The 25,443-nt window shown below is 36.8% G+C and overlaps 1 protein-coding gene across 2 annotated transcripts; it reads right to left on the reverse strand.

The window, feature by feature from the left end:
* Nucleotides 1-1,819: 1,819 nt before the first annotated feature.
* LOC126832021 (inactive polypeptide N-acetylgalactosaminyltransferase-like protein 5) lies at nucleotides 1,820-24,472 on the reverse strand. 2 transcript variants are annotated; one of them, XM_050562703.2, is made up of 12 exons: nucleotides 24,390-24,472; nucleotides 21,379-21,771; nucleotides 15,622-15,788; nucleotides 13,249-13,376; nucleotides 11,974-12,203; nucleotides 10,211-10,328; nucleotides 9,270-9,419; nucleotides 8,004-8,135; nucleotides 5,479-5,586; nucleotides 5,196-5,294; nucleotides 4,205-4,342; nucleotides 1,820-3,394 (listed from the first exon to the last, which is right to left on the reverse strand). In XM_050562703.2, exons 2-12 carry the CDS (start codon nucleotides 21,756-21,758, stop codon nucleotides 3,266-3,268), a joined length of 1,779 nt encoding a protein of 592 aa, XP_050418660.1. In that variant the 5' UTR covers nucleotides 21,759-21,771; nucleotides 24,390-24,472; the 3' UTR covers nucleotides 1,820-3,265. The 2 variants fall into 2 exon arrangements, with proteins under 2 accessions (XP_050418660.1, XP_050418659.1); XM_050562702.2 differs by having other exon boundaries at nucleotides 11,959-12,203.
* Nucleotides 24,473-25,443: the final 971 nt, after the last annotated feature.

The raw sequence follows: 25,443 nt of genomic DNA on the forward strand, positions 1-25,443 counted from the left end.
TGAATATATGCATATTGAAGACCGATTGCTGAATCTGACCAGCGGATGCCAGACAGGATACGGCCACATTTTGCATGAGATAGAAAATGGAGAACAAGCTAAAGAAAAAGCGATTTTTAGTAAAAATCAAGGGCCATAATCCAGGAAGTTACGATCTGATATGCGCGAATATCAACAGGAACCAAAAAATCTTTGGGTTATTAATAATGATATGTATTTCAAGTTTCATCAAAATCCGATCAAAATTGTGGCCTCTAGAGGGACGACAACCTTGATATACCATGTAATATATTTCGGTACGAGGGGTGGCCATTTTGTCCAGCAGTTTTGGTCTGATTTACACGAAATTCGAACTCAACCTTCATGCGGGTGTAACGGTGATATATTCAAACGTTTTTTTTTTCAAATCGGATAAAAATTGTGACCACAAACTAAAAATGCGATTTTTCGTACAATCAAGGGCCATAATTCAGGAAGTTATAATCCGATATGCGTGAATATTGAAACAAACCACTTTGGGTAATAGATATGTATTTCAAGTGTCATCAAAATTGGATCAAACTTGTGGCCTCTAGATCGTCCAAAACCTTGATATACCATATATTTACACTATTTGCGTAAGAAGGGCGGCCATTTTGTCCGGCAATTTTGGTTTGATTTTCACGAAATTCGAACTCAGCCATAATTAGGATGTAACGATGATAGTTACGATTCGATATGCGCGAATTTTGAAAGGAACCAAGATCTTTGGGTTATAAACATGTATTTCAAGTTTCATCAAAATCGGATCAATATTATAACCTCTCCACAACCTTGATATACCATTTTTTTTTACACTATTTGCGTACGAGGGGCGGCCATTTTGTCCGGCAGTTTTAGTCAGATTTTCACGAAATTCGAACTTAAGCATCAGTACAGTGTAACGGTGATAATAATTGTGATCTCTAGAAGGACGACAAGCTAAAAACGCGATTTTTCGTACAATCGGGGGCCATATGATCCGATATGCGCAAATATCGAAAGGAACCAAGATTTTTGGGTTATAAACATGCATTTCAAGTTTCATCAAAATCAGATGAAAATTGTGACCTCTTGAATGTCCACAAGCTAAAAACGTGATTTTTCGTACAATTAGGGGCCATAATCCATGAAGTGATCGTCCGATATATGTCAATATCAAAACGAACCGAGATCTTGCGGAGATAGACCTATATTTTAAGTTTCGTCCAAATCGGATAAAAATTGTGACCTGTAGAGTGTCCACAAACAAATTGTAGACGGACGTCCGGACCGACGGACAAACAGGGGCGACGGCATAATAGGTCCACATTTAAATGTGGGCGTATAAAAAGGCGACTCACGGGATGAAAGTATTTGTAATTACACATAATAAACCTATTGTTAGTTTTAATCCTTCCAACTGCCAAGGGTTCTTTTACGTAAATATACAGGCATATTGACTAATTCAAACGAATTTTGTTTGTGTTTTTGTATCGAACAATTTTACATGACAATAGTGTTGGATTATTATAAATTTGTGTCCGATGTGGCAAGAAATGATTCCTTAAGAAACCAGGCCCGTACCTGGGGGAGGGGGCTTTAGAAATCAGGCCCGTAACTGGGGGGGGGGGGGGTGCTGCAAAAAGTTTCGTAGTCTGGATAGATAAGTGACAAGAATAGCATTTGCTGGTACTTCATCTGGGAGGTTATTTAAGAAGTTGCGAGGTTTATATATATTATTCAGGCAAACGTCTAGGAGCTTTTACAAAAAAAAGGGGGGGGGGTAGAACTTTGAGGCTGAAAACAGTTAACAGGCACGTTTATTTTATTATCTTTTATTATCATTATGAAGTTAAAGATGCATTATGCAAGAGCTAAATCTGCCTATTGCAGGTCTTTTTTCTGGCTATATAAATTATTATTTAGGCATTTGTTCACATAACATGCCCATAATCAACTCTCTTGACCATCGAATGGCTTGGATATTGAACGGATTAGACAACCCGCGCCATTTAAGATGGATACTCGAAACTTTGTTTGGTATCGTAGAAATGGTACTTAACAATCGAGATTACTTTTCAAAACTTCAAACACAATAAATTCAAAAGTAAACTTTAATCATACTGGTATTCTAAAACGAGTAAGCATAGACTTAGCCCTGTGTGACTGTGTCAAGATATGGAAGAGACAGTGGATAACGAGTCGGAGTTTTCAGATGTGCATGTACTACGTATTTGTCATAATTCAACGAAAAGAAAAATGTAATCAATTTTATAAAATATGTTGTTCGAAATGAATTAACCCTGTGGATACGGCTATAAAATATGTTGTTCGAAATGAATTAACCCTGTGGATACGACTATAAAATATGCTGTTCGAAATGAATCAACCCTGTGGATACGGCTATAAAATATGTTGTTCGAAATGATACGTTGGATACGACTATTGTATATGTTGTTCGAAATGGTACGGTGGATATGGCTATAAAATGTATATAAATTCCATAGATTGGTAGGTGGGAGATTGTTTATATATTGTATCGATTATCTTGTATTAGAATAGATTCTAGTGTGCTTAAATTCAATCTGATTAAAATACAGATCTATATTTCGTTTCGTTTTTTTATACTTTCGATAGCCTACACTACATGAAGATCTGACAAGTTGTACTCGAAGGTCGTGTCAGGGATCGTATGAGCGACTTTTGACCCTATGACGTCAGACATTGATTAATCAATCAACGTTGACGTTTCTCGTGCTTTAGCCAAAGTTCCGTGCATGGCACGCCAAGAAGTCGCCGTAACAGACCGTTTCGTTCGCTTATCCCTCACTTCAATCAAAACACCGGTAATAAAACATGTAAAATGAAATTTTGAACTATAAAAAACGAAACGAAATAGGATCTGTGTTTTAATCACATTGGCTTAAATTCAAGTACAAATCGTTTAGTCTTCAACAATTTAGTATGCCGGTTATGAGGTAATGATGGTTACTGTCATAAATTATAAACAAAGCAACGCGCGAGCTATTACCCGAAACTGTAGTAGATTTCTACCCACGGACATCCTTAATGTTTATAAACACGGGCTGACAAGTTATCCCGAAGACGTCACAACCAGCGCAATCAGCTGTACGCGGGGCTCTGCATTGTGGAAACTACTTAATATAAATATATTACAAAGAATCTGCAACTTGGAGACTTCTCTTTCCAACCAAAAAATATTTTTTTATCGATCGGTAACGATCAACAAAATTTAAATTCTTATTTAAAGTAGCGTAAAATTCATATTGCTATGATTGTTACAGTAAACTAATTCAATGTAGGAATTTTCTTTGTGAGATAAAGGTTGTAGACATTTACCAATCCCTGGGTTAAACAATTGTAATGTAGAATTCTGAAAAATAAAATGTTTAAGGGATAACGACAGTAAAGAAAGAGTAATGGTTGAGGGGGAGGGGCTAGGGGGGGGGGGATATTGTATATCCATTTAAAATTAATTTACATGCCCACGGCCACGGAGGCCGGAGATCGGATCACCAAGCGAACCTACACCTTACTTTTAAGATTATAGTCACACGACTCAGGGGCGTGCTGGCCCCGAAGGCGCCCTGGAGGACGGGCCCCGAAGTCGCCGTATGCGACTAGCGCGCCGACGGAATTTGACAACGGGAAACGCGTTTTGCAAGCACTTCTGGGAGAAATCTAGGTATCATATTTTCCAAATTTATGCTGCTATTTTGACTATAAGACATACTACTGTACTACACAAGATACTCATGACAGGTCTGCTTAATATAATGCTAATACAATGTATTTCTATCCAAATAATAAATTGTATCTTATACATATCGAGGCATGAATACATGTATCAAAGACCATTTCACCTTAAGGTGACAGACATTTGCACGTCAGCATAATATATTTTACTAATCGTTGTGTATGTATGATTTTTCACGTGCGCACTCTCAATTTTTTGAGGGGATTCCGCGTGAAAATTAGAGCTCTCAGGTGGACTTATTGTTTAATGGGGGCCTGGGAGGACACCGTCCTCCTAAACTCCCTGCCAGCACGCCCCTGAAACGACTTACATTGATGAATAGGGTTGGGTGGTTAAGTCCTGTTACATTCGGACTTTATGGCGAGATTTAATGTCACTTGCCTAAAGTCTCTCTCTCTCTCTCTCTCTCTCTCTTAGATGACATACCTGTTTTCTCCAGATAAATATTTGAGAAGCATCGTACGCACATTGTGACATCATTATTCTACCATCGGGACTTCCGGAATCAAGACAAAAGTTACCAGTACCTAGACGGAATTCATTTCTGTTAGTTTCTGTCCAAACCTATAAAATGTTGAGATTTAATCGATGAAAGGAAAAATATCGTGACTCCATAAAGATGGAACTATCCAAAATATATACCCTCAGCAAAGAAATCAGGACTCGTCGCGGTTCTGTTCCTGGGGGAAAAATCGAATATAGTATTTTAACAGAATAAACGTCTCCTCTATTAAAGCTCGCATCAAATAGAGAATATCCCAAGATGTATCGCTGAAAAAGATCCTTGGAACCGTGTCTCTTTTATATAAGAATGGAAGTAGTTTCGAGATTTCGAGTAATCCCTGATGGTCAGACAGGTGACCTGTTAAACATACTCCCTGAGACATATATTCGAAACCGTCAAAATATATAATTGAAGGTGTTATTCCAGAGCTTATGACAGGGCGTTTTTCTAGCTTCAAATGTTATAGGAATTATTATTTAGACACAATTATGCACATGACAAGCCCAAAATCAACTCTCTAGGTCATCGGATGGATTAGATATTGAGTGGAATAAACGGTAATATGGCCGGCACTCACAGAGACTGCCAATCAAAGAACTGAAAATCGAGACTTCGTTTATTATCGTGATCGTGACAATGGTACTTGACAATAGAGAATAGAAACTGGTAATTGGCCATTTATGGCGGTTTTTGTCAAAACTTTAAACATTCATAACATTGCTCAGGATAAAGTAATTCAACTGAAATTTCAATATATTTATTTTTAATTATCTACTTTGATCTATTACAGCAAGAACGGTCGGCTTTTTATTTACTTCTTACATAATGCATCTTTAAGCAAAGACATTTCACACGTTATAAATTATGTCTATATGGTATTATAATGACACCATAAATTTGATGAAGACTTACAGCATCTGGATTATCTTTTGAGCACTTTTTCATGGTGATAGTTCGTTTATTATTCGTAGGATAATAATGCAGACACAAGCCAGAATCTCGGTGAAAAATCTGGAAAAGAGAGAAGACTCTTAAAAGAAATTCATGCAGGTTTTTTTTATATTTTGGACGGACCGAAAAATTTAATATCTTGATTATAAGCAACAGTGATTATTTCCAATTTACATCACCTCGAAATATAGCGTTATAATTCGTGGCAGTTCGAAATAACCGTGGCGGTCACTTTATAGCTCACCTGGCCACTTCTAACGGCTTTGGATACTTTATTTCGAATAACAGCCTGCCTTCTTCTTGATTCTCTATCAGCCTCTTTCTCTTCGAACAAGGGATCTGATGGCAGTATCTGAATTTCACAAAATAAAAAAATCATTTATTGGAGAGAGAGAAACTTATAAATAACAGAACACAATGCCTGCAGAAGTAGAAAATGGATATGACATTTTTTTTTCACATCTGCTAGACAAAAATCCTTGAAATCGAGACTAAGGTTTTTTTAAAAAAAAGAAATAAATACACGAAAGAGCACGCCGCGCATCTGCCATTACTGTTATAGATTCAGACATTTAACAGCATGATTTTCTTGACATTTTGGGTTAGCACGATGTCTATAGAACTAAAAAACGGGCATAACGTCTGCTCGACAAAAAAAACCCTTAATATCGAGATCACAACGTTTTCGAAATAAAATACGAAAGAGTACGCACCCACAATTACTGTAATGGATTCAGGTAGCTAACAGCCTCAGTCCCTTAGACATTTTGGATTTTTGTGTTGGAACATTTTGCTATTATAACTGCATAAAACGTCCCTAGAACTCACAGCATGTTGATTCATTTTCACCGTTAGCGAAAATAATTTAATTTTCCACGTGTCACCCCATATTCCTGAAGCAATGGCCCGAGAAATCTCTCTCTCTGGCCATTGCTAGATTGACTTCTGATACTTGAGCTTTTAAGGGAGCGTGTCTATTCTTCCCGTACAATCAATTCTCTCCTAAGTACAGCAACATGACAGCCCTTCGTTTAATCTGGGGTCTTCCCTAAAACTTTCGACAGTGATTTAAGGTATAAAAAACGGTGAAAGTATTGTTCGTCTCCAAACAGTATTGTTTACATTGTAACCGCTGATAGCCTCGTTTGTCACGCAATTAGTTTTTCTTCAAATTCAGCTATGCACTGGTTAATTGTGCGTAAAAATCTCATGACGTAACGTAATGTAAACAATGTGGAGCTCGGTTTAAACCCGAATGACATACTGACGCAGATAGGCATTGGTTGTTAATCGGACTATTGGCTAGTCATAATTTGGAACAGAAATTTACTATCATTACGGCAGTGCATGAGTGGGATTAGGTCTAATTAAACGAAACACTGCAAGTATTATGTTGTCACCCTGGCTTGGTGATCACATGACCACGTAATACCAGTGATTTTCACCATTGCTAATTCTCGTCTCTCTGACCGACTCTAACTGTATCCAAACTCTTGTTCAAAAGCCTGATTGATGTTCACGATGGAAAACTTGAGATACACAAAGTGGAAGTAGCATTCAAGAAAACATGTAACTATCCGTCATACATTTCAACGTAACCTCAAAATCATGCATATTCACGAAAACCTGGCAGGAAATGTACATTCAATCCCGTGTCTTCGATTCTTGACCAAAAATGTCAACAAAAATCGCCATGCAAAAGGAAGAAACGGGGATAGTGAAAGAAAGGAAAGACTAAAATAGAACAGAGTTACAATGTATGCGTCTAAATAGGCAAATGGTATGGGTGATAGTGCAACTACCAGAACGAACAAATAATACGAATATACATAGTACGACCGAGCGTGTAACTAATTTCAGTTATTGGAAATTTCAGATTCTAGCTGAATTAACCCTAACATCACCCCCCCCACCCCCTAAGCCTGTTGGTGTCTGACTGGCATGTGGAAATTTCAGACCTTCCTAACTGGGATGAAAACAGACATGCGCATACATTGTAAAGATCTGGGGGGTTTTAACTGTAACGTTGCACTGAGGTTGCTCTCACTGTTATCAAACAATGATAGAATTAAACATATTACAAACTTGTTGTAGTCTACTCTCCGGAATAAATAAAGCATCAATATATCCACTGCAGCTAGTGTATACAAGACAAAGCAGTGTGGATCGCAACGGGAAACCCTCTGAGAGACAATATTGCCCATGTACTTAAGTCACTTCACTGACTTCCAGTTCTGGCGAAAATTGACTTCAAATTGATGTTTCCTACATATGAATGTATGTGTACTCTGTAGTGACATATTATCTGATATAAATAATAGTACCTTACATGCCATCAAAAAATCTGAGATCAAGTACTAAAAACAACCTTTTTGTCCCAAAAAGTAAATACAGCTCCTTTGGAGTCGCCGCTGCCAATTTGTAGAACTCGCTATCTGAAAAACTTATTTTCTGTCCATCATTAGACTCCTTAAAATCCAGACTGAAAACATATTTATTAGGGAAATAGTTGCAGGAGGGATTGTGTTTTTTTTTGTAGCGCTATGAAGTATGAAGTCAAGTGGAGAATTTTTTACCTGGACGTATTTTTTTATTTATTTATGCAATTATCTACCGTAATCAAGGAAGTACTTGTACTTTAGCAGTAGAGCGAGTCAACAATTTCCTTTGATTTTGTCAGGTATACAAACCAAGAAAATTAGTTTCCGTTCGATAAAGTATGAGAAATATGACCAGATCGTACCAAGAATATTATACAATATGGCCTACCTGTTCAGGATAAATATTATCTAAATACCATTTAAAACTTTTACATCCTAATCTTTGCCGTAAAGCTACACGATCTGATATGTTTCCAATATCCATAGACAGTGCTTGAGGGTTGAACTGATAAAAATATTTCTGAAATAAACAAATACATTTGTGCATAATCCATTTCTAGTAGGTCACAATTCTCAATGCCTAAAACAACCCCCTTCGACTGGTCCGCCGTGTGACTGTTTTGAGCATTCCAATCTATACTCTTCAAAAAAAGTAGGGGATATTCAGAAACAATACAAAAACTCCGGAAATGCACTGCTGGTTTTATTAGAGGTAACCAGTGTATGTTAATAACAGGCCAATTGCGTACACATGAACATGAACAGTTCATATGGGAGGCTTATCTGACGGCCCCATTTCACTCGCAAAGAGATACACCGTCAAAAGTGAAAATGGACGTTTCTGATTTTTGTCTTAATAATGAGTAATTGCTCCACCAATCCTCAGACATTCAGCATATCGTCGTGGCATGCTCCTAATCAACCGTCCAATCACGATTTGGGACAATCTGACCCACCCCTCTTGCAGTGCCACGCCCAATTCTTGCAGCGTTGTCGGATGACGTTGACGTCGACTAACACGTCTCCCGATCAAATTAAACGTAATACACTAAAGCAGATATCATAAACAGTAAATCTTATGCAAGAACCGATAGGAAAGCAAACATGGATAGATAAACCAGCACGCGGCTGTTTTCATCAACCCCTCCTTGAAGTGTCAAATTTGACAAAGAACCCCTCCCACGTGTATGGCGCTATTGCGTGTCGCATGTGCACCTCAGTGGTTCTGTTGGGGCGATATGATGTTTATCTGTGAACATACTCTCAAAGCATGTTAAGTGTCCATGACTATTTATCATATCACAACCTGCATATATGTATTTGCATTTCAATATCCCCTACTTTTTGAAGAGTATATAATGCCGCAGCTTCGACAAGGAACATTGTCTTTATAGTAGAAACGGGGAGGTATGATCAAGACTAACTGTGCGGGAGCGACAAACCTCCTGTGTGAATAGGGCCGATTTTTGACACATTAATTTTCCCAAATTGGACGCCGCACTATAAATGGGTCCCGCAGCTCACCAACTTAAATATGAAAGAAGACACGAATATTTCATATTCATTAACAGATTCTTGATGAAAACTGGAAAATTGTCTTAAAATTAGTTGTCAAATACCCCTGTAAGGAACCGTAAATTGGAATGAAATAAACCTTATAATCATCCATCCAGACATTGGCCACACGGGCTGTGTTACGGTGTAAATGGTCATTTGAATTACCACCATTAGGTCGGGACTTCCGGAAGATATGACCAACTCGTGAACATGGCACGACCTCAAGTTGTCCTCCACACTGCCATACCTACAAACACCAAAAATGAGTTAAAAAAATAATTTAAAAAAAAAATCTAATCAAGCCTCCGACTCAGGAAAGCGGGTTTTATAAAAGTATGGAGGAATAAAAATGCCAGTATCTGTTAAAGATATATTATGTAAGATTTAGATAAAGAACTAGCCATTCTTGCTATAACAGTTCGAAAATGGATAATGTAAAATGAATATTTGGAAATTTCATTCAAATTACTCTATTGCGAACGACGATATTAGCCCTTGAAGGTTTGACAAGACGTGTGCAATAATTTCAACCACCGTTCTGGTTATTCGAAGCTAAGTCTCGCACCTCCATTTTTACCTTAAATCAAAATATGCCTGAATTGTTCTAATCGGCGAAATCCGATGCCATCGAGAGTTGATTATGGCCTGGATAAGTTAATTAATGTCTAATTAATAAATAAGATAACATTTCAGGCCTAAAGAAAGACCTGTAATATGCAGATTTAGCTCTCGCATAATGTATGTTCAATTTGAAAAGATACCAGCTCAAGCAATCGAAGTTTAATCGTGCCATCGACCACAAACAGTGGATTAATGTCTAGATAAGCAAAGCGTTTAAGAAGATTTCGCGGAGTTTTCTGTATCACGCAATTTGATTGGTAGATTGATCTGGAATCGTCCAATAACAATCTGCGCTTTATCGCGGTATACGCCCTATAAAGAAATGGCCTGGGACCAAGATGAAGCGGAGTAGGAAATAAAATAGAAAGAATTAGTATAATTTTATTAATGAATACAAGCTAAATAATGACAGTATACTTTAAAAGAAAGTTCCATGTTTTCAGCTCCCCAGATTTGTAAATCAGGATCATATTCCCCTAGTTCCTGAAAATATTTTCTGTCGATAGCAAACAACCCTCCAGCCATAGCAGGGGCCCTGAAACAGATATACACGTATTGTCAAAACCCCAAATTCAAAAACAAGATCCCTAGAACTCGTATTAATTCCATCCAAAAATCAGATTAACAGATTAAAACCAGAAGGATCTATGCAAAAATCTGATGGACAAATTCGGTTCAACTCTGTACCTTACCTATTTTTTCTGACAAAATAAGCAACCTTATATAGCCTTGCCAACATAATACAATACGGCTACATTATATCACATTTTAATAAAGAGTTCGGGTTGTTGAAACTTATCTAGCAGGGCATTATATATTAATAGACATGTTTTAAAACCTATCTAGAAGGGAATTTTATATATATAAATAATAGATGTTTTAAAACTTATGTAGCAGGAAATTTTATATAAATATAAATGTTTTAAAACTTATCTATTAGAGAATTATAGATAAATAGACATGTTTTCATTTTTAAAAAGATAAGAAAGGGGACAAATCAATACTTTTCTGTTCATGTAAACAAAGCAATTTATGATTATGGCATTGTTTTAGCATCGTTGTCTGCGATATTACTTAGGTGGAAGCGGACGTAAAACAAATCTATTTCACACACACACATTTAAGTATTTTTTAAAACATACATTGGTTGCCAATGAAAATGAAATGAAATTCGGTTTAACGTCCTACATGTATGCACTAACTGGGTTAATGAAGACGGGCATTAGCCATGAACTGTACTATGGGGGAAATTTTGCCCGATCAGTGGTGCTATTTGGCCTGCTCTTATATTGAACTCCAACTGTCAAGGGTTCTTTTACGTGCACGCCAATATATACATAGGACCTCGGTTTTCGTCCCTTGCCAGACACTCCGTCCCGAACCACTGACAAGAGTGAACAATAATGGTTTCGATTGAAACTGAATATTTGTCGATGTTTTTACAATTGTTATCAGTAGCCAATTAGCAGAAGCCAAAATTGTAATATTTTTATAGCGTGTTCACTTAAAAAGAGCTAGGTGTGGCCTTTCATGCCATTTTTCACCAGAGTTGAAACACGGCCTAAGGATAATCAGTATGAAAGAAACATCCTGTCCTAATATGAGAACCCGGGAGGAAGGGGTGAACGATGGGTGTCCAGTTTTCTCAAATTTAGCTCAACAGTTGAAAGAGGGTCTTAAGATGATTGGTGTGAAACAGTGTTAAGATCATGGTGTTAAAAAGTTGGTTAGGTAACAACTGTATTGTAAAATCAGAACAAATACACGAAACGAAACAGTAAGCTATTTATATTGAGGAAATCCTCTTGTTGAAGAGGAACAACGGTGGCTCACCGTGAAAGGTGCTCTCTCACTAACCAAGGCGGCCGCGGTTCGATCCCCGTATTGGTCGAGAAATTTCCACGGGATTTTCCAGCCATGGTTTCCCCCTTATCATTGGTCCAATACGGGAGCATGGCAAGGACAGTGTCTAGTCGTTCGGATGGAACGAAAACCTAGGACCCGTGTACACGTTGCAGTGTACGTAAAATAACCGCTAACAGTTGGAATTCGTCCGCGCAAAATGCCCCTCATAGCAGATCGTCCGTCTTCTTTAGGGCAGTTGGTGAATACTAGTAGGATGTTAAACCCCATTTCATCTCCTACTAAACAAGAATTAAAATAACCTCATAGGATATGACCTAGCTGTCTCATTGTTTTCAATTTCTTCTGGTAGTGGATCCCACCGGAACAAGAGTTTCCAATTGAAGCCAACGCCCAGCAACTGTACTGGTTCATATAACATAGTGTCCGTATTAACAACGTCTATTATTGGTGAGGGTACAATCCGTCTATTCTCCATTATCCTAGATAATAGTGGCTCTATCCATCCTATATTTACTTCACAGTGACTGTCTAAAAACATCAAAACCTTCAAATAAATAAAAACATTGTATCGGTATTATAAACATTCTTTATGTGATTATTAGACATGTATTCACATGCCAAGCCCATAACCAACCCTTGAGATCGTCGGATGGTACTGATTTTTAATGGATTGAACCACGATCGCATTAAATAATTTTAACTTAAAAATTGATATTCGAGACTTTGTTTAATATCGTAACAATGTTAGCAATGAAAATCGAGACTACGCCATTCTGTTCAAAACGTCACACATAAGGTCTCGTTTATGTGTACGTCAATGTGTACAGGGGACCCCGTTTTTTTTTGTTTTTTTATCGCATCCGAACGCCTAGACACTCTTCCTTGTCAGGCTTTCGAACATTTTCGACCAACACCGGTAGCGAACCCGGGTCTTTCTGGTTAGCAAGAGGGCGTCTTACTCACTGATATATATATATATTTATATATATATATAATATATATAATATATATTATATATTAGTACCAGTATTAATAATGATATTGATATTAATAAGATTGGTGACGACACTATTCTAGAGAACATAATCTCCATCCATTCATCTTATTTTTAGTTTATTATAAACCTTCCATTTTAGGTGGAGACAATTACTTCAAGTGGCACTAGCCTAGATAACTGCATTCTGCATTTACCTCTAAAAACCTTAAAACTATAGAAATATTATGTCCAAGATTTGTCATTTTATTAAAATATTTTCAAAAATGCCCAACCCAAAATACAAACCATCTTGACTTTAATTAGAATATTAATTGTGTTGTGTGCAATCGTTACTCTTCGTCTATTTACATATAGTATTGTTAAAAAGTGCTTAATAATAAACACATTATCGAAATTATTTGTTTTTTCAAGCGTGTCTTTCTCTTTTACTCAAGGAGTTTATTCCAGATTATTGCAACTCATAGATGTTGCTATTTTACTATCGCAATCATCCTTGCATATAGCATGCACGGGCATTTGTGCCGTCGAAATATTTAAAACAGATGGTGCGTTAAGGTAACAATTGAGAAAAGGAAACATGCTCTAAACTTACCTCCCCTTTTGCTGCTCTCGATCCTCGAATTCTTGACGAAATCATCCCCTTTCGTTCTCCGTTTCGTAAAAGAATAACATTGTGAAAATGCTCTTTAATATAATCATCTAGGGTTTGCTTCAAATCACCTGTAAATATACAGTTTTCTAATGAATCTTCATTCTTGTTGATTCATGGACAGTCTCGGGATCGGCTGGAAGCAATGAAGAACTTTGGTCATGGCTTTGAGTTTTTGCGCCCCCTTGAGTTTTTGCGCCCCTCGCAAATGGCAAAAATTCACGCGGTTTCAATGCGTTATAATCATAATCATAGTGCTCAAGCAGTGTCAAACATATAGGTCAGATATGCTACAAATCGACACGAGCACGTTCCATACATTCCATTATTACCCGGTGACACTGGGAGGGACTGTCACCCCCCCCCCCCCGCACACACATATAAATATTGTTTTTGGGGTCCGGGCGGGATCTTTTTCCTCGTGCAAAATCATGGGTCACCTCGCCCGTGATTGAACATGGGCCTCTTACTTCAAAATGAACTTCGTGTATCACAATTACTAAAAAAATGCTCGTTTTGCATGAAGGGCTATAGAAGCTAGATTTTCCATTTGCTCGAAAACATGCCCGCTCTAGCGACAAGACACTTTACTCAATATTACAAAACACTACCACATACTACCTTATTGCATGTATTGTGAAAAACTGAGAGAATACTTCATTTATTATATTAAAGAAGACTGTACTGTCCACTGGAAAGTCTATTTATAGTATCATTATCGACAGATCGAGCAGCTAAAATATAACCCAATGCTACAAAATACAACCACAAAACCAAAATAATCTTTAATATTAATTCGTTAATTCCACGAAAAAGTGCAAAATATTGTCCGATAAACTGAAATATCTACTTATTATAGTATTAGTGATAAATGCTAAATATAAATAAATAATGTATTTACCACAAGTATTGTTATTCATTTAATTGTACTTTTCTATCATTATTTTTTTAACAGTATTTGCCTATTATTTTAGTGAAATGGAATGATATTTGGTGGGATGGAAGATAAGGGAGATAACTGAAGTGGCGAGACATTGAACACCACATTTGCCGTACATTCTGCGAATGAATCAGTTTTGTTTTACGTAGTTGAAGCATTCTGACCGTTTTTTCAATAATGGTAATGTGGCGAGACATTGAACACCACATTTGCCGTACATTCTGCGAATGAATCAGTTTTGTTTTACGTAGTTGAAGCATTCTGACCGTTTTTTCAATAATGGTAATGTGTATTTCGAATTGCCTCTGCTGCCAAAGTTGTCAATAATATGCTGTACTGTGTGGTGTTTTGTTTTTAACCCAACTAGTGTTGTCATCGATAATAATTCTGTCAATAATTGAGAAAACGTAAATTTAATGTTATCTACCTAAGCAGCTGTTACCATATTCAAGAATAATGTCTGCATTAGGCGGTGTTTTTTTTTATAATAGAATGTTACCTTCCTAAATAAATTGGGGGGAGGGGGTATTTATAACAGAATGTTACCTACCTAGCCTATTTAGGGAGATCGTATGTGTAGGCCGATTGGGGAGGTTCTGGAATTTCCGGAATCCACAATGGCCGCTTTATCTAAATAAGTATTGTGGGGAAAACTAACCCTGACCCTAACCATTTTAAGAGGAGTAAAAGGTAATTGGATTCGAGTTCAGTCTTCTAAAAAAGGATAGGTTTGGGAATTGTTGTCATACGGAAATAGCTCACAAATTATTCCTATTGCCATAGGGATACAGCTCACCAATTATTCCTACGCCGTCAGACTGTTGTCATACGGGCACATCTAACCGATTGTTCCTATGCCGTCACGAAACAGGAGCGAAAGTTATGTGTAGTCTTCCTCTCCCTTTCCATTTTCCCCCTTTTGCATGGCGATCTTTGTTGAAGAATCGAAGAAAAGGGTTTGGTTATACATTTTCTGCAAGGTTTGGTGAATATTCATGATTTTGAGGAGGAAGGATACCAGAGTTAACAGGTTGATTTACTAGTCTCTACTTCCAATTTGTGTATCTCAAGTTTTCCATGATGAACCTCATACGTGTTTTGGAGCAAGAGCTTGTCACATGTTGCTCTATCTGCGGTAGAAAGCGTTCTACCCCCAAAAAAATGGGGGAAAAAAGTTAGAGCCGGTCTAAGAGACGCGAATTAACGTCAACGAGGAAATTATTGGTGATGTGTGACGATACAGCCAATAAATAATAAATCGGAAGGTGTTTTATTAACAACAGACTGCTACCTACCAAGCTGACTGTTGTCATCTACAAGAATAATTTCAGCCAATAAATCGGAAGGTGTTTTATTTATAACAGAATGCTACCTACCCAGCTGACTGTTGTCATCTATAAGAATAATTTCAGCCAATAAATGGGAAGGTGTTTTATTTACAATAGAATGAACCGTTCTTATTAAAGCTGAAAAGGCTTCGTTTATAAAACATATAACCACACTAACAGTTGGCAGCTTATCACCATAGTTACGGGATATGCATCTGAAAAAATATATCACAACAGTTACGGGATCTACACCTGAAATATTGGCAAAATATATCACCATAGTAACACGATTTATGTTAACATATAACAAATATATCGCAATAGTAACAATAATTACATTAACATATAGAAAATACTACTGTCTGATTCATCGTAAATTTTAAACGGATTTCTTCGATTATGAACAAACTACTTAACTTTGGTTATTATAAACTCACCTGTGTGTTTGTAATGAACTCCCGTTCGATAAAATCCATTGCACAACTAATTATCACAACGATGAGAACAATTTCTCTCTTGAAAAATTTGAAAATTTACTTGTAATTTCGACAGAGTCGATGTCAACAATGTCTTCGTGACGTATTGGTCGAATCCAATATACCTGTTGCGGGGGTTGGTTAACATTGAAAGATAGTTTGACAGCGCGATCATTTTGATCGTATATGGGTTTGGGCGACGAAAAATATCAATTGAAGGCAATTACATAGGAGATTTATATGGAAACCATTGATCGCCAGTCTATCAAATTTTCTTCACAATTAAAATATCACTGATTGCACGGATACTCGTAAAAATAAAGTCATGAATAAACTATAAATATCCTATCTTCTTTATGTTATAAATAATTTAACAAGGATCATGAAGCTTACCTCCGAATTCTCTGAGTGTATTTTTAATTTTATACGTATTCTTTCGATCGAATAATAACCGCTTCAGTAACATCTTTAAGCGTGTTGCGGCAGCCCTCAGCGTGTCTATTGCCGTATTGGGTGCCCGGGTGGGTATATAATGCTACTAAGCCCGTATGACCCCGTAAGAAGCGGAACATTAATTCTCGATTCGACAGTTTTGACCGAAGTGTGATAAAGCCCGTAAAACGAATGTATAGTTGTGTTTGTGCGGCATATGAGTGTTCAAAAGTAAATAATCCCATCCGAGTCGCTAATCAAATAATTAGAACAAAATATTTCAAAAAGTAAAGCTATAAAATTTGCAGAGATTTTACTAGAATGTAAAAGACGGTAACTAAATACAGGAATGCGGGTAGTTATGTGTGCGAACGCTCAAACTCAATGCCAATTGTCGTAGGTATCCAGACCACTCGGACCAAAGACTACTCGGACTAAGACCAGTCGGACCAAAACAAGACCAGTCGGACCAATTAAATTATATTATAAGGCTAGACAATATGCTATTTATTTATTATTAAATCACAATACAAAGAAGCAAATAATTCTTATACGGAATTCTTATATTTAGAGTTGTTTGGTTCAATTTTGTGTACGTAAATAAATCAACGATTAGTTTTAAAATTAATTAATAATGGTGCCAAAAAAAAATATCAGTCTAATTTTTCTTTACTCTTGCAATGAGACTCGGTATGTCCAGACTTTTGACAGTTTCTACATATACGGGTATACTGTTCTTGTCTGATAGCCTAATTTTACTTTTTCCACATTCGCGGTATCCCCAGTGGTTTCATTCCGTTCTACCCCTCTAACCCCTGGGTTACTATATATGGGGGGGGGGGGGAGACACGTTTTCAAGTTATCCGCCCTTGATGCGTTAATATAAACAGCACATAATAATACGAAGACCGGACGTTTATATGCCCCTTTTTAAACGTGACTACAAGTGTGGTTCTCGATATTTTGCGATTTGGAATACAATTATCAATTTATTCAAACAACACGTTATTATTAGTTCGAGTAGTCATATTAAAACACACACAATTATCAATTTATTCAAATAACACTTTATTATTGGTTCGAGTAGTCATATTAAAATAAACACAATTATCAATTTATTAAAATAACACTTTATTATTGGTTCGAGTAATTATATTAAAACAAACGCAATTATCAATTTATTAAATCAACATTTTATTATTGGTCCGAGTCGTCTTTCTGTTGGGTCCGAATAGTCTTTTTGTATGGTCCGAGTAGTCTATTTGTTTGGGCTGAGTGGTCTATCACTTGGTCCGACTGGTCTTGAACCGAGGGATCTTTGGTCCGAGTGGTCATGGATTCTTGTCGTAATTGTACTTGAATTTCCTATGCTGTCACCCCTAATACGAAATGATATCTTCCGCAGAGTGACGTAACCATCTTCCATATTGGTATTTTTCTCTGGGAAAAGTTTGTGATATTTCAATTTTTCAAGAGAGAACTTGTTTTCATCGTTGTGATAATTAGTCGTGCAATGGATTTTATCGAACGGGAGTTCATTACAAACACACAGGTAAGTTTATAATAACCAACGTTAAGTAGTTTGTTCATAATCGAAGAACTCCGTTTAAAATTTACGATGAATCAGACAGTAGTGTTCTTTGAGTAGCTGAAAAAAAAAAATACGCGAACACAGAACTTCAAATGAAAATGTATTATCTATATTTAGAAAGTGTAATATGGCTTTGGGTGGTTGCATTTTTCTGTGGAAAATCGTTCACTTTTTGACAAAAGTATGGAAATGTCCATAACATGTAGTTTTTGATGCGTATGCTTGTAGCTTTAACTTCCTTTCCAGATTTTGCAATCACAGTACAACAAATCTGCGTGTTTGAAACATTTTCAAGGGGTTTAACAAGTTTTATGAATAATCTAGTCAATCCATGACTTGGACTATAGGCAACCTAGAACAAATTGCTAACCAGGATGTTTTCACTTTATCTCAATTGGTATGATCTTCCGAGCACGTTGCAAACAGTTGACTAAAATCGGACTTAAGATAAGGTCAAGGGTCTCAGTTAAATCCAAGATGGCGTGCGCAAAATTAAAGGTGCATAAATTCTTAAATTGGGTCATTCTTGTAAGCACATAGTGGCAAAGCATGTTTTTTTTTCTCCAAATATTAAGCAATACAAACCAGAGGCCACAATGTTTTGTCCAATTCAGAGATAATATTATGTTAAGGATCAAACGATCTCAGCTGGGTTCGGTTTGATGCATATCGAACCTTCCGGTATGGAGTTATGCCTCGTGCCTTGTCCACAAAATGTGAAATATGTATAAAGTTTGCATACCCTTCACAGGTCACAATGTCTGTCCGACTCAGAGGAAACTTACCATATATGTTATGGATCAAAAGACCGGGCATGAGTTCGGTTGCATATCGAGCCTTCCGTTCCAGAGTGATGACCCCTCCTAACTCATTACACATGAGTGTTTCATAGCGCATTCACAACAAAACAGTTCAAAAAATTTTTTCAAATAAATATGTTTTTAAGTTAGTCTTAAAGCTCTGGATGGAAGAAGACCCTCGAAGAGTTTTTGGAAGATCATTCCACATTTTAGCTTCTCTGACGGTGAAAGCATATTCACCAGAACGTTTATTATATTTAGGGATCCTCAATATGCTATGATCACTTGAAGAACGAAGGTTGGACCGCCGGTGAGTATAGAAATCAAAGTGTTCTTTTAAATAACTGGGTGCAGTACCAGAATAGATTGATTTAAAAACAAGAGCTTTAAATTGAACCATCGCTCGAACTGGAAGCCAATGGAGTTTCTGTAACTAAGCCGTTATATGATCAAACTTCGTGTTCTAGTTATGAGACGTGCAACACTGTTTTGCGCCATTTGTAGTCTGTTCAAAGCTGTTTCTGGTTCTTCTTATGGAAGTGAATTTGCATATTCCTATGCGATGTTTCTTAATGCTCTAACAACGCTCTGGCAGGTATCAGTATTAAGAATAGAGCGTATTCTCGAAATACATCTCATTTGAAGATGCATTTTCCGTACGATGCTATAGAGTTGGGGAACTGGGGACATAGATTCATCGGAGCCAAGATTTCAGGCTGCTTCTTGGGAGATATAGAGCAATTACCGATCTGAATAGAATCCGCTTTAAACAATTTACTGGATTTTGATGATATGACAAGAAATTCGGTTTTAGCCTATTTCTGGGCATCCATCCTCGAATGTCATTAAAACAAGACTCTAGTCTACTGATAGAGTCCTTGTTGTACTGAAAGTAGACATATATTTGGGTGTCATCAGCAAGCCGTGGTTTTTTACCCCATGTCTTCTTATGATTTGACCAATTGGAAGAATGTATAAGAGAAAAAATAGAAGCCCCAGTACAGATCCTTGCGGGACACCTATTGTAAGAGCACGGGTCGAGACACAAACCTGTTTGAAGATATGACTTTATCCATGACAATGCGGTACCACAGACCCCAACTGAAAATTCCAGCCTTTGAAACAGAATACTATGATCTATAGTATCAAAAGCAGCACTTATGGATGTTAAGGATCAAACAATCTTTATTAAGTTCTATTTTTGGTTTCGTATCAGATCTGAACTTCTTGGGTTATGGCCACTACATTTTACGCAAAAAGTGAAATATGTACAAAGTTTTTGGACCCTCTAGAGCCCGCAATATTGGTACGATTTAGATGAAATTTAAAACATATGTTAAGGGTCCAAAGATTCCGGATGAATCTGATTTTGTAGTTGTATACAAGTGTATTTCCTATATAATTGAATGTGCATTAACAACACAGACTCAATTATGAAATATACAACCGCATATCAATGAGTGCGAACAAAAATGACAAGCAGGTTTTTGGAGAGGGGGGGGGGGGGTAATCAGGAAAGGAATGTCAAGGAAAGCTGAATATCGAAAGGGTATGTCATGACCCTGATGATCTGATGACACAAAATTTGAAACAAATATGTTAAAAACTGTAGCCGCTATCGCATTCACACGATTTTCGGCAAAGGGGAGTAACTCCGGAACAGAAGGTTACAAAAAGCTAACTATCGATAGGGTTTGTCATCTCATTAACACAATGCTTCACACAAAATTTGAAACGGATCTGTTAAGGAGACATTACTCTGGAACATATTTTTTTTTCAAATTCGATTGTTCCTGTTCTCCGCCCATCTCTTGCAAAATTTGGGCACATTTTCTTGCATCCCAACCCCTTGTTAATCTATCTTCTTGTATTGTCGAGAATAATTTGTATTTATTGTTTCTTTGTCAATTGTATTGTTGCTATTGAGCAGCTCCTAGCTGGGCACATTATAAATTATTATTATTGATTTACCACCATATTATATTGGTGTATGTTCATTTTTTTTAGCATAACTACACAACTACAAATAATGCGCACAATCTGATTTTGAATTCGCATTCCTAGACCCCCAAAACTATAGTCTACCTCAAATACAACCAAAGATAATACAATTGACCATCTTGAAAATAGTCTATGATGTCATAGAATCAACGTGTTATATAATAATTATTAACCCATTTCTGTGTCATTATCAACCATTATAATCAATAATTTTGAATGCCACACTAAAATTGTGCTTACAAGTATGACGCCCTTTAAAAATTTATATACCTTTAATTGGGGGGGGGGGGGCATCTTGGATTTAATTGTAACTTTTGACCTTATTTTGAGTCCGATAAAATATATTTTAAAAAATATCTTCGTATCACCATAGCAACGACAAGTGTACGCTTAGAATATATATATTGCCTGCCCTGTCAGGTATTTGATAGAAAAATATTCAAACCGATATTATTTTAAAAATACTATGAAAAAGACCATACTCCTATATCATGAAAATACTTACGCGGGATATCTAGCATCCGGTATGAATCTATTAGGATCTATTTTATCGCTGACATACTGATTAAAGATATGTTGTTTATAGCCGGCATTGTATTTCTCTTCTTCCTCGGCATTTTTCACAAGGCTTAACTCATAAATTTCCCTCATACCTTCTAAACGAAACACAGACTGTGGTAAACCCTCTTTACGGTTCAAATCTAGATCAGCTTTAAAGGTAACATTATACCGATTTGCACAGACGGCGGCTGCTATTAAACTAAATACGGTTGTCCACGTCACAATTCTACCAAATGTCCACTGTGAATTTGATTCTTCTGTCTTTTGCTTTTCCTTGTTTTTACTCCCAGTTCCTGCTTTTTTCGTGTTTCGTCCCTTTTTCATGCTGATTCGGAAGCTTTAAAAAAATGGCCAAGATGTTATTTGCGTTGGATTTGGTGAATAATATCAGTTACGGATAGGATAGAGCAAACATTTTATGTGAGTGATTTTAAGGTACGGATAGGATAGAGCAAATATTGAGTAATATTGAGGATGAAAGTCTTATAAGTTGGGATGATAAAAATGAGACCTCATTTTTCGTGTTTTAAAATTTACAATCCACGTCTGTGCAATACATTACAGAATATGTCGCTTTCTGTTCTTTTATGGATTACCAAGGGCAACACACCGGTGTTCGGTTAACTTTAATTGGGCGATACAATCTAGGTCACCGAGACGTTTACCGTACTAAAGGACTTAAATACAGGTTACGATATCTACTACCTACACCAGGGGTGAGGCGTTATACATAGGTTATGGTAGCTACACCAGGGGTGGGGCGTTTTACCCAGGCTATGTAACATACACCATAGGCGAGGGATTACCCATAGGTTATGGTACCCACATCAGGGGTGAGGCGTTACACATAGGTTATGGTACCTACACCTGGGGTGGGGCGTTACACATAGGCTATGTAACATACACCATAGGTTATGTAACATACACCATAAGTGGGGGGTTACACACAGACTATGTTTCCCATACCGGGGTGGGGTGGAATAGAAGTTACGTTACTCACACTAAAGGATATAGGTTATGGTACCTACACTAAGTTTGCGGGGGGGGGGGGGGTAAATATAGGTCATGCTACCTACACTAAGGGATTCGGGGCGACGGTGTAAATATAGGTTAAGATAAGATAAGATTTTGGTTGTATCATTGCATCCTCCAAGGACAGTATATCCAGTTTAAACAAAGAGTGATCATACAATTATAACATAACATCTGGGGTCATCATGGTGTACAATATAATTAAGCATCAAAAGCGGGTCGGTATAATGAAAATCAGTATAGAGCTAGAACGAAAATTATCTAAACTAGCCTGGGAAAGTAAACAATATTTCTACCGTGCGTATTAGTATAATAAACATAATTGAACAGGGGTGTTGATTAATAGGTAACTCTGATGCTCTTTCTTGGAGACACTATCATATAAAGCAACCTGACTAGCAATTTCGTTTGGGAGATTCAAAACATTAATCATATTGCACGAGAAGTGCGGATTGCTTTTGAAAATTGGCATAAATTTTGTATTTATTACAGTCAAATATGAAATGATATCCGTCTTCTATTTGATTATTATTACACTGTCTACATAAACGTGCATGTGACGGAATATTTTACAACGATCACGCTCCACTCGAGATGGTGGGTCCTAAGCCTAATCGAGGCCAGCGTAACTTTATGAGCCTTCGATTTAACGGAGTGCAGATAGTACGCATACAAATCTGGCTTAATTTTTCCATACGTCAGAAGTTTATACATCGATTGTGAATTTTATTTTTGATCAATAACTATTAGGAAAATATCGACAAACTTCTTTTCGGTGGCAGATATTATGTCACTATTCTTTAGGTTAAGTTCAAAATATCTGGTTAAAATCCCAATGCTATGACAAAACGATTATCTTGAACCAGCAGTTCAAGAAAGTTCATAATCCGCTATAAATGGTGTGCCAAGGAGTTTGTTTTTATTATCCGGTAAGAATCTTTTGAAGTAAAGCGGTATGCGGTGATATATGCCCACCTTCAGCTAGAAATCCCATGTTCCTGGCACGCTTAGGCATATTTAAAATGGATTTACAAATGTTGATCGTACTTCTGTTTTCTTCAAATTTATCCCATCTGTCAATATTAATTATGTTTTTGTTTTTGATAACGTATGAACCCCAAATCTCTGCCCCATAAAGGGCTATCTGCTTAACAATTGAATGATAAAGTTAGTTTTGTAGATAGTTAACATATATATTAAACAGGGTTGGACTCATGTTACAACCTTGCTTGACACCAAGCGTCGAAGAAATTACCTTTGCTATTTATCATTAGATTTTATCTTATAAGTTGTTTTATAATGCATCGATTGTAGAATATTATATACATTACCGTTTATATTATGTGTAACTAATTTGCAAAAAAGTCTAGCTCGCCATACTGAATCAAATGCTTTTTTGAAATAGACAGAACATAGGTACAAATCTTTCTTTTCGTATAATTTTCGGTTAATAGCAGTCTTTAATAAAAAAATAAATTATCTATTGTTCTTTTTCCTGGTCTAAATCCTCCTTGTGATGTATCAAGAATGTTATTGTTTTCTAGGTACTCTGAAAGTCGTTGATTAATAATTGCTAAAAATGTTTTGCTTAAACAGCTTGCTAATTATTAACATTATTAATGTCTCCTTTCTTATAGACATGTTATCTAAATTATTAATTAGACATTAATTAATTTATCCAGACCATAATCAACTCTCCCATAATGTATCTTTAAGATAGAATTACACGCCTCGTCAAAGCTCGGTGCTCAAACAAAGTTAGCAGCATGCAAATTGTTCTCTTTATTAAATGTGGAATATTATGCTACCTAAACTAAGGGAAGGGGTGGGGGTAAATATAGGTTGTGCTACCTGCAACCCACACCGGGGGGGGGGGGGGAGATATAGGTTAACGTAACTACCACTCTACAGGAAGTGACTTACCTTGTTAAATTAAATACCGACCGTCTGTGTGCTTATGTTGATCATTGTAATATATACACACTGGCTCCAACAGCTTGCATAAAATACCTGATACATATTTACATATATATATATTGATTCCCCACGAACAAAATCAATCTTCGTTCATGGTTCTTTCGTATTAATTATGCGTTGTTGACATTTTTAATTTGTTTTTAATGTATAATTACTGCTACAATTCGCGGTGACATTTCACTGCGGGAATAATTTCGATACTCAAGTTAAGGCCCGCACACACCAACGGTTATTGTCGCCAATAACTTGATTGTCCTTTGGAGAAAATCTGCCGGGAACAAATAGAGAGATTAACCTCGACTAAACACTAATACGGTCATTTCGGGACTAACATTGTGCGGATGGTTCTTTGGATGCTCTGTTCACGTACAGATGTTCTTTATTCATTGTTGATCACGGTGGCTAAGTGGGTAAGACGCTGGCTGGCTGGCCTGGAGGTCGGGTGTTCGATTCCTTCATTGGCCGAGAAAGTTCATCCAGATTTTCCGGCGTGGTTCCCCCTTGTCAGTGATGCAGGATGGAGGGCCTGACAAGAACAGCTTTCTACACGTTCGGATGGGATGAAAAACCGAGGTGCCATGTACACATTGGCGTGCATGGAATAGATGCATTGACGGTGGAATTCGATATAAGAATAGTGCATTTGTCCGCTCAAAATTTCCCTCATAGCACACTGTATGGCGTATGCCCGTCTTCATTAGTCCCGCATAGGAGCAGAACAGTAGGACGTTAAACCCCATTTCATTTCATTTCTTTATTCAGTGCTCTTAATTCTTAGTTCTTAATTCATAGTCTTTAATTCTTATTTCTTCATTTGTTGTCGTATTTCGACATTTGTACACTAAACTAAACATTTGTATCTTAAAATCAATATTATTTGTGTTAAAAATTCGACATCTGTCATATCAGATTTGTAAACTGTATTTTTGTTTAATTTAATCTTTATTATAAAGATGAAATTTATTTTAGAAAATCAAAACATTTACATTTACATTTCATC

Source organism: Patella vulgata, chromosome 9 (genome assembly GCF_932274485.2).
Source record: "Patella vulgata chromosome 9, xgPatVulg1.2, whole genome shotgun sequence".
Lineage (NCBI taxonomy): Eukaryota > Metazoa > Mollusca > Gastropoda > Patellidae > Patella > Patella vulgata.

Coding starts and splice junctions, on each gene's coding strand:
- LOC126832021 (XM_050562702.2), bottom strand. CDS start 21,758: ATGAAAAAGGGACGAAACACGAAAAAAGCAGGAACTGGGAGTAAAAAC. Junction 15,789..21,378: donor CCGGATGCTAGATATCCCGC/GTAAGTATTTTC, acceptor ATATTTTTTCAG/ATGCATATCCCGTAACTATG. Junction 4,343..5,195: donor CAAAAGATAATCCAGATGCT/GTAAGTCTTCAT, acceptor AACATTTTATAG/GTTTGGACAGAAACTAACAG.